The 11,374-nt window shown below is 43.9% G+C and overlaps 1 protein-coding gene across 1 annotated transcript in view; it reads right to left on the bottom strand.

Moving 5' to 3' along the window:
- LOC106807271 (regulator of G-protein signaling 7-like) overlaps positions 1-11,374 on the bottom strand; it is a 152,237-nt gene that overhangs the window by 20,972 nt on the left and 119,891 nt on the right. Inside the window, exons 7-8 of the mRNA XM_014809567.1 lie at positions 4,620-4,761; positions 279-360 (exon numbers count right to left, since the gene is read on the bottom strand). Coding sequence (XP_014665053.1) covers positions 279-360; positions 4,620-4,761 — 224 coding nt within the window. The remainder of the gene's footprint in view (positions 1-278; positions 361-4,619; positions 4,762-11,374) is intronic.

An 11,374-nucleotide genomic window follows, 5' to 3' on the forward strand; every position in this document is an offset into this window, starting at 1 on the left:
ACACGCACACGTACACGCACACGCACACGCACACGCACACGCACACGCACACGCACACGCACACACACACACACACACACACACCACGCACGCACGCACACACAGGCACGCGCACGCGCACGTTGTACAAAATTGTAAACAGATAATTGCATGGCCCCTGGACGACAGAAGCAGGGCATGATGAGATTCCGATAAGCTACGAAGCTACTTTTCTTCAAACACATCATAGCAGCGCGACACTGTACAGATAGGTCTCAATAGGCGAGGGAAGTACATACCACAGGCCGATGGACATCCCAGAATGCCCTCTCTTGGCTGTCCAGCACCTTCCTTTCCAACTTGTCTCGTTTCTTGTCAACCCTTGAACAGACCATAACATACGTAGTAGTAAGACAACAATATGCGACACCAACGCAAACAAGAACACCATAAAACAGCGCACCACTAAAATTGAAGCTTTGCCCCATCTACATATTGATCGGGCAAAATATTAATGATAATTAGACCGGCAGGTGGATAAGTGGCTAAACAAATCCCGTGCGAATTATTTAACAATTACTGAAAGTAGGGTGAATAATTCAACACAATTTGTATAATAACTTTCGGATCGACAATTTGCTTTCTTGTCCTAATCACTATCACAAACACAAACAAAAGCATTCAATGTGAGCGTAATTACTCCGACACATGCGCTCGAAAAACACCGAAAGTGAGGAAAATACCGATGTCACATAACCAATATACGCCCGTACACAACTCCAAAACTGGTAGGTTTTGTAGACGTACAGAATTGATCGTCTTTGCTAATTGCACGATCACGTGGTTTATAAAGGCAGAAATTCACAATGTCTCCCGCGGCGACATTGGACGTGTATAATTTCGTGTATTTATGGATCCGCCATTACCGACATTGGTTCAACGGGCTATAATTTGCATCTCTCGAAACTGCGCAAACACGAAGCAGACTCGTTATGTTTTAGTTGCCGGCACGCGTGCACTTAGTAATTTAGGCCATCTTTCAACTGATCTGGAAAATTTTAATGTCCGCTATTCATATAACATGCGGCTAGAGTTGAACTATTTCTTGTTAGTTTTGCTAACATAGTAAATTCACCAAAATAACGCCAGAGTATATATTTCTTTTATCAGGCGATATTTCTTTCAAATATCGTTTTCTAAATGTAATCGGTGACACGCTCGTTATAGTAAACTAATAAAGGAGCCTGTCGAGCTATCTACCCAATGGTACAAATGTAGGCCGGGTCTGTTGGTTGTATACAAGAAATAATTTAGGGTGGCCCAAAAACATAACCCTGCAAAAACAGAAGCGGTGTGCTGTGCTGGTTGTTGTAGGTTTTTACGTTCGAGTTGCACGCGCACACACTCTTTACCGCAAAAAATACATGCATTATAGATATTCCCGGTTTGCATTTTTTCTAAAGTGTTTCGACCGGACTCATAATTGTGAAAACCGCGCAGCTATGATCCATATCCACGTTCATAGAATTAACGTCTCGCGTGCACGTGTACACGTGCCTGCATGCATTCACTCTCGCGCCGCGCGTACACGCTCATGTACACACACATGCCTGTTGTCTCAAGGGTGCACTAAGTGCCACCAGATGGCGCAAAACTGCAAAAAGCCAGGCACTTGAAACCTTCGGGAGTTCCATGACTGCCTATCGAGGTTAGTATCGCAGACTAAGTGCACGTAGGCCCACATTCTTACTAAAAATCATGGTCCATATCAATATAAAAGCACAGCTAACCAAGAATGTCTAAACACTTGGTTGGAACTTATCTCATTCTCGTGCGCACTCTACTCGCGTGATGTTGTGTCCCGTTTCCAATTAGGCAAGCAGGCAGGCAGGCAGGCAGGCAGGCAGGCAGGCAGGCAGGCAGGCTACCTCTTGCGCAGTTTAGCAAGATGGTTGTTTCGAAGACCATATGTTGCATTCCACGTATGCAGTTCGTCACCTGCATGCTAGCAGGAAGCTATAGGCTTTCGAATCCATCATTCCAGCTCGACGTAAGCTTGTAATTAGTTCGTCAACAATTTTCTCGGGCAGCATAGTAATAGCTTGCACCTACATTGCACCTGCTTCTGCTGCATTGTCTAGCGTTATTAGGCAGCATGCCGGTGAGTTCCTTCTCCGGGTTGAACTCGTTCGGCAATGTTTGCTAATATATTCCTCCTTATTTGTATTAAACGTGGGCAAGATTGATGATCCTGCCGCACATACTCGACGCGCGATAGATTGGCCGCGCGCCACTCAATAGAATTTCATCTCTCCGCTGCTGGCTTCTCGGGCGAGCCGTGGCCTCAAAAAGACACCAATCGCTGGACGCGCTTTGGACGAGTCGCCCCGATTCGAACTCGCCCGTGCATGCTCCGACCACTGAACTATATCAATGTTATAGTTATAGTTATAGTTATAGTTATAGTTATAGTTATAGTTATAGTTATAGTTATAGTTATAGTTATAGTTATAGTTATAGTTATAGTTATAGTTACAGTTATAGTTATAGTTACAGTTATATTGTTATAGTTACAGTTATATTGTTATAGTTGAGTGGTTCTGACCCGGGCAGGCCGCGTCACGGGAGAATATTGAAGAGGGCTCGTGCGCAACGCAGACGTAAATCCACGGACACAAACACCGACGGAGGACCCGCTCGGGTGCGGGCCTCTTGACGCCCGCCCAACAAAACGCGGTTCGCGCCGAACATTGCCGCCTTATCAGTTCCATTGCGCATCGCCATTCAGAAGTGCGAGCGTACGACGCGGTCGCGAACAAGAGCCAATCTCAGATATCCTTCAGAGCGCCGACGTCGGTGATTGCGTTGTCGCTCAATACTATACGCGCTCGGTCTGCTCACGTCGCCTGGCCGCGCCGCTGTACGCGTAACAGAGTATAGTTTTGCTGCTCAACAGGAAACCTCGCGCAGTTTCCATCAGCAGACAAACATCGTGGGCAATGGCTGCGCGGTGTCGCCACACGTCCGTTACACGCGACGTAGATAGTCAGGAGAGAGAGAGAGAGAAAAAGAGGTCCCGATTACAATCTATTAGATATAAATGTAGACTATTATACCTACGTCTACGGTTCAATCAGTCCCACAAGATGCACCTAGTTGCCACGAGCGACGGCGGTCATGTTTGAATGTTTCGAGCAATCCATTTTTGCCCTTCGTGTATACGGACAACGTCGCTACTGCTACCAGATGGAAATATTCACCGTCTTCTGACATGTAATTCGCCCCCCGTAGTCGCAGCTGCTTTTTAATAAGACTAGATAACTGTATGCTCACATGACCGTAATGCGTCGACCTCGATTCTACTTTTAGAGATAAAGCATGTTGAACATAAAACGATTCACACGCAGAATCGCGGCCAACTTGAACATTATTTGTATTCACATGCGTCGATTTCATCTTACTGGAAGATGTAATATGGGGGAAAACTAGCATATGTATGCAGGACAAAGTAGTTTGAAGCCAATGTGTAGCTGCGCATCGCAAATTTCAGTCTATTACCCGTAATCGAAATAGCTAGTAGCGGCAGCCTGGGGCCAGTCACGATTGTTGCCACCCGAACTATCGCCGCGCTTTATGAAAAAAAAATACATTGGCAGTGTTAATCATTTGATTAAGTCGGTCGCCATATTTTATTCAGTGTTTGTCCCGCGCGGACCGTCACTTCAGAGCGGTCCGATCGTTCATCGAGTGCCGCAAAGCATTCCGCAAACAATTGCCACTAATTAAAAAACCAACTCAACCCGCGCGGCATCTCGCAGCGTCAATGGCGGCGGAGGGCACAGGCTAGCCTGCCCAGTGCGAGCGGCTGCCGTCATCGCCTGCTGCTGCTGCGCGCACCGTAGCACGCCACTACCACCACGTGACCTCTTCAAACCACGTGACCTCGTTCCTCCACGTCATAAACACACGCGAACTTGCATATTATATATAAATGCGTGGCCGACGTCTGCCGACGAAAACGGGAGAAGGATGGCACTTGATGCTTCTGTGGATTAATCAGCCGTTGCATGCATGCAGCCTTGAGTTTGGTAACATGTGCGCGTCGAGTACATACAATAATTACTCTGTGCCACCAGCGGAGACTGTGGAAAATATTGGCTTCCTTTCAATAATTTATTTTCGCAGTTGATATAATGATATTATCGGAGTACAATAACGGATCGAATCAAAAACTGTAAAAATATCAAAACTATGCAAATGGGAAAATGGGTTCCCACTACGCTACCTGACCTATCCAAAGTAGAATCAACTATTCGTACTCGCGATGTGTGCACGAGACAGATAATATGCTTTGCAATATAGAGAAAAACTTGAAAGTTGAATCTTTACTGTGGTATACGGTCAGTTTAACTATAAAATTAGGTTTTCTGCCTAGTGCGCAAATCTGTCCCCATGGAAACATTTATAACACGTACGCTGCGAGAAACTATCCTTTACGAGTGATTCCTAGTAATTATCAATACAATAATAACACCCCACCAACCGCCTCTGCGAGATCTAACCTGATTTCCCGCCGCCGTAAAGAGAAAGACAAACACGACTATAGCCGGAAGGCGTGAGAGCACATGCAGTGCACCTACTTGGCTTGTGCTTCAGCTTGCATAAAGATGAACTCCCACTTTCTGGAGAACATCTTCTGTAGCCGAGCTAGGTTCTCCGCTTCGTAGTCCGCCAGTTCCAGACGAGTCTTGTTCTGCATCGTGCGCTTGCATAGGTACACAGCTGCAAGAGACGGCAAATGCTATTAGGTGCGCTGTTCGTCGGATTAATTAAGACGTATGAGCAGTGACGCGAGAACGAGAGACGAGGGTGAAAGAGAGCTCGCGGGTCACGCCGGAAACCAGACGTTACAATGCCAGAATTAGCATTCAGCATGATTGCGCACGCAGCATCAATCACACGAGCTTCCCTTGTCGTTATTAATAACGCGTATGCTCTACAATTAACGTTGGCAAGAACAGAGAGGGTGTATTTAGTGAGCCTGTAACTCGGGTTTCTGGTAGCAATCTTAGCGTGTGATAAATCTCAGAAACGGTAAAGCATCACACCACAATATCAGACATTATTATAAATTATAGACTCACAAGCGCGTGGCGCTGCGCAATGGCATGTCACTCACTATACATGCATGCAGCCATCAACGTCAACCACAACTACACCTGCAACTACATCGATAACAGTAACTAACTATATGACTGGGGGCATGACGCTACCTCAACCTTCCTCGAAATCACGAATACTACCACTGTCGCTATACTATCACCAGTGTCAGAGTCACGATCTCCCCCACCACCCCCACCACCGCAATTAACAATCACAACGAGGATAAATACAAGGACAAGCCCATCAGCAACGCCACCCTAACGGCAACAACAACATCATTAGCAACAGCAATTGCGTCGCCACTAACGATCACAAAGACGCACCGACTCCCGTATAACATCAGTCACAACCTCGGGGCTAGAATTACTATCACACAAATAGTTGCTACACATCTTATCAATCCCGCAGTATGATTACACACGCAACATGCCCACGAATACACGCGTATATACAAGTTTTTCATAACATCTCGTGGATATCACCTGCACAAACTGTCGCAAGACTACAACTTGATTATGAGGATGATTCAGATTCAATTAAAAAGGATGGCTCACTTCGCGACGCGCCTAGATTTAATATCTATAGATTTAATATGCTTTCATGCAGTATTATATGCCATACGGTGAGCGGTGGCGTTGTTATCCTATATTAAATGCTTTTTAAAATACAAAATGTATCGCTAGTAAAAACCACAAATCTGTCTTTAAAGAAAACAGGTACCTTAATTCCTTTAGCGCCTAGACTGTCCCCTGTATCATCAGGGCGTGTAAAGAACGTACGATGAACGCGGTAAATGCCCCGAGTGGTGAAAAAAACAAACCCACGCGGGCAGGCGGGTTTCGACTATACGTATGCTAAAAACAGACGCTGCTGTCTCGCGAAGACGTGGCGAGCATTTAAAGAGCTTCACGCCGGTGGGTAACACGGACGGGAGTTAACGTAACGAGTTTTAATAGCGAACAGCGCTGTCGACGCAGACACCGCGAATCCGAACTTGCTGTCGATCGACTCGAACTCGCGGCGGCGCGAAAATGCCCGCCTAAATGTTTCGATAGTCTCGTGTTTTTCCCCCAAATTACAAAGCAATTTGCTTGAGATGCTCGCCAACACATTGGTAATCAATCTCGGACTACTGTGAGTTTAAATGCGATGCTGAATTGATAATTTTGAATGAAAATAAGCTAACCATGTCGACAACACAGCCAGCTGGCAGAACCCCACAATGTCACGTCACGTGTACACAGCCATGATTATAGAGGGATTCCGCAGAGGAACAATTTACAGACAATATAGCAAACGCATTTTTCCTGTAAAATTAATTTTCTCCTCAGATAAAACATAGGCGTACCTATAATGCAAGGCTATACTCACCTACTCTATTAACCTGTCAATCTCGTCTGAAAATACATGTTTTCTTACATCTCTAACGATTAGCCCATGCATGTCAAATGCAGATACAATTCTGGATGGAAATATTTCGAGAAAAAAAAACAGTCTTGACGATATGGATACAGTCAAGAGCGTATAAAGAAGGAGAGCGTTCAACGGTGAAATGCTGAAACCGTGTTGCAGTATTAGTCGAATTAATCCCCGTTGTATTTTGACGATTATTTGCAGTATTATTGATCAGCTGTCCTACCTTGTTAATATAAAACAAACCGCATGTCCCTACGATGCCCCTACGCTGAGATAATGAGCGGTGAAAATATGGTATTTTCGCCGAAAACCGACTCGAGATCAGTGTTTACTGCGACTGTCTCTCGCTTCGTGGCCAGTGTATTGCTTCCGGTCGCCGCTGTGTAGCGCCATGGTAGCGCTGACTCACGTCAGTACTACAGAGTTTACCATAGATATCTATGGATATTACTATACATCCAGCGTGAGGTGGGCACAGGTAGGGGTCATCACTATGGCAATCAATAACAGACGTCATTCATTCCATTTGTCAATCATTGACGGAAACACGCGAGGTTTCCCGAAGTTATCTCAAAGCGAGAGATGACAGTCACAGTAAAAAGTGATCTCGAGTCGGTTTTCGGCGAAAATACCAGATTTTCACCGCTTATTATCTCAGCGTAGGGGCATCGTAGGGACATGCGGTTTGTTTTATATTAACAAGGTAGGACATGCAGCTGATCAATTCCACTATGCCCACCTCACTATCCGCTAAGCTAAATAATAAAACATAATACCACGAACAAATGTATATTGTGTGCGTGTGCGCGTGTGCGTATGTGCGTGCGCGCGCGTGTGCGTATGTGCGTGCGCGCGCGCGTGTATCCATGTTGTGACATCACTGCTTTCCTATATGAGCCCACCTAGCTGGCTCACCTATTGCTGATAAATATGTTGATGTAATTAATTAAGTCATGTTGTAGGGTTTTATACCAGATGATGCCACGTATCCGAAAGAAAGGAATATGCACAAGAAACATTATCATTATTGTTATTACCTCCGCGCAAACGGAGGTCATGCAATCGCTCGTGTGTGTGTGTGTGTGTGTGTGTGTGTGTGTGTGTGTGTGTGTGTAGCCACCGCGCGATCGATAGCGCGTCGAGTCAGCGAGTGGCGAGTCAGCAGCAGCCATCAGTGAGCGGCGAGTCAGCAGCAGGCGAGTCAGTCAGAAATAATACTGCAAAGAATCGTCAAAATAAAACGGGGAAAGCTGATTAATTCGACTAATACTGCAACATGGTTTCAGCATTTCACCGTTGTACGCTCTCGATCCTTCTTTATACGCTCTTGATACAGTCCTACATAAGCTACAATCTTATACAGACATGTAACGTAAATGTAACACTAATAATTAATTATATCGGTTATACTAAACGAACAGTAATAGTCGTGTATGTTAAAGTGTAAGTGACATTGCACACATTGTATGTGTATTGAAGGCACGCTGTATGATAAAAAGTCAATAGAGAGGGGGACATTTTGATATGAATCACAAGGCGCGGTACTACGAGAATGTTATATTACTATATACGACAATAAGATGTTTCTCAGAAAGTTTGACAAAAAAAAACACTGTAAATCGCTCAAATTTCAGTAACAAATTTCAAGTTAAAATAAACAGCTTATCGTGAAGATATTAATATTCATTAAATTTTGATTACGACTATTAAAGATGATGTAAATACGTCAATATTTAATTTCACATAAAAATTTAAAGTGCATCGCAGCCTGATTGAAGGATGAGGACTGACAGTTCGAAGCACGACTGCATTTAATATTTTAAAAATGCAGGTGACAACGTATGATCGATTTAATGTAAGCTTCATATATACAAGTGAAATCAGCCACGGCACCTAGCGAATGCAGGTATTGAACTTTGTATACAAATCATATATACGGAACGACAGACACAGGGGAGCTGTGCAGAGCTAAATACGGAATCATAAAAAAGTCCCATTTATCACTTTATGCCCATAATGCATTAGGTGACACATGGTGCCTAGAATTTTTCACCGCCAGTTTCCGCACACAATCGTAATGCATCCCAGCGGCCTAAATGCACACCTGGCACAACAAATGCGTATCGAAATATAACAAATAAGAAATACTATAGAAATCTACAAATGAAGGAAATGAGCTCGGCAAAAATATGAGTTGGGCGGAAATGTGACAGGTATATACTTGCCACTAGAGATGTTGCTATAGAAGAGCTACAAGCCAGATTTCGTTGCATAATTTCGTTATTATATGCCGTGATTCATTGCGTAGCACGGAGATTACATGAATTAAAATTTTTTAAGGAACAAACTTGCTGCATTTGCGTCTACATGCAATTTGGTTAAAAATGTTAATTAGATTTTAGAACACATTGCACAGAAACAACGAGGTAATTCTAGCAGAATCACACATTTACGACAAAACTGGAGGTTGATTGATTTTCCTACAATAACCAGACAGCCGTACTATACGTGCCGAAAATGGGGAGCAGGGATTCATCCCAATAAATCCCTTATCAATGGAACCGCATTTGTCTACGCACCACGACAATCGTCAGAAATTGTAAAAGATTAATCTGTCTAAGCAGAAAAAAATCCAGTCATTTTTCGAGAAATACGCAAATTTATTTTTTTCGCGTAGATTGGACTGGAATTCCCCGCAAGCACACGATGGGGAATAAACAGAGGCTCAGTTCAGAGGCCATGTGTATAGGCGGGCTTCATAACTCGTTAGGATGGGAGGGCGGAGTACTCGTTATCTCTGCTTCCTCAGGGCATAAGCGTTGGTGTCCGAGACAAGCTAGTTACAAGGCTGCAACTCGGCAACATTTTTTGAATACCACAAATTCTGCACACATACATTAGCCAGTCGATGGGTAATTTAGCGATATATTGGCATTTCCATGAGCTGTCAGTAGAACTTCGAGTAAACATTCTTGCTCGCCTACTCAGTGCAGCAGCTATACAACACAAATTCATATATATTCCCGATGAAACTCGAACCTCGCTGAACGTGCGAATGCACTCACAACAGTCCATCTGTTACGCCGCATGCTACCATGACAGCTCAGAAGCCAGTAAACTGCATGACTACAATGCAGGCGAATAGAAATTGATAACCACGTGACGGCGAGGGAACTATGTGGGGACCTTTTCTGAGCATTTAACGCAGTGACAAGCGAGAAAAGCAACATTAGGGTAAAACATAGACACCAACTCATAAGAGAACAGGGCAGAAAATACGTTATTTACGAAAAAAATGCGAAAAAACTATTGCAAACGCTATTAATTTTTCACAAGTCATCATACTGCAGCACTGCAATACTATATACTCTCCGTCGTCTCTGCTCTCACAACCTGCCTCAACACATCTTTCATGCCACAGAGACGTCTTTAAATGTGTTCCATATCTCGCACTCACAGGCAACAGCCATCTTCTTCAACTTGCACCAATATCCCACCAACATTAGGACCTTAAAATATCTCTAAAGGAAAGCGACATTGAACAAGATTTACCCATATCATCTCAATCTTGTAAATGTCTCAAGAATATGTAGCCAAATTATTGTCTACACGCTATCTAATTTCCCCATCTTTTAATTAGTCACAGATTATGTCTACATGCATGGACGCTCTATAGTCAGCAATGATAAAACTTACATTCGGGATTTTCAGACAGCTAATTATTCTACGCCGAGGACCCGCTACGCCGATTCCTGTTTTTCCGTGAAACAAATTAATGATACGAGGAATCATATGAATTAACAGTTAAGAGCAACAGGCAACGACAGCAGGTACCGGTAACATGTGGCAATTAACGCTAACAGGTAGGCACGCGGGGAGGATTACTGCTTTGCGTAATCACGCAAACGAGCAGATTACAGTTACAGCAAATATGAGTGGATATAATAAACCCACTTATTGCATCCATATTATGCACTCAAACTTAAATATCGCTAATGATGGCTGTTAAAAATGCACAAATCGTTGCGGACGCTGCCAGGCAAGACGTCGTAACGCATGTGATTACATCGTTCTCCCCCAGATATATGTTCACATGCGACACGTCCGACTGCTTCCACCTGGTTTAATCATACTCACCCATACAGACTGGCCATTAGCTGATCATTGCTAATAATTCTGCACATAATGGATACAATAGAGGGAAAAAGATACTGAACGAATATTAACTTAGTCATAAATTCGGACGCCACGCCTGCATGCTTCCCACACTGACTCCATCAACATCATGATCATCATGGTACATGCTTGCAATTACCATGGACGTATATGCACCCAGTAAAGAATACATGTGTTCATGCTATAACTACGGCAACTCTCAGGGAGAAATGAGCGCTTAATTTCCACGAATTATTTCGAACTTCAAAGGAACACTCACCATAGTCTGTGTTTTCTGGCTCCCAACAGTTCGAAGGCCAAAAGTATGGCGTCTGAAATTAGTAAAACACAGAATTAGCGCATTACAGAGCAAAATATGAGAGATCACAACTATATGTTTTACCATCAGGCATCAGGTATAGCAAATATTAACCCTTATTGGCGATCATATACGTTCACGTCACACCTGTCTTTGATACAACCCACACGCGCACGCGGACAGCTTCCAAAATCTAACGTAAAAATGAGAAAAATCCAGAAAAAAAGATAGCAGGACTTAGTTGAATAAGCGTGCGCCTGGTCTGGCCCTGTACCGTCGCAAGAGCGCGCGACACAACAAAGCCAGAAGGTATTGACCAAGGTAATGGATACAGCACGTAAA

Source organism: Priapulus caudatus, unplaced genomic scaffold (assembly GCF_000485595.1).
Source record: "Priapulus caudatus unplaced genomic scaffold, Priapulus_caudatus-5.0.1 Scaffold205, whole genome shotgun sequence".
Classification (NCBI taxonomy): domain Eukaryota; kingdom Metazoa; phylum Priapulida; class Priapulimorpha; order Priapulimorphida; family Priapulidae; genus Priapulus; species Priapulus caudatus.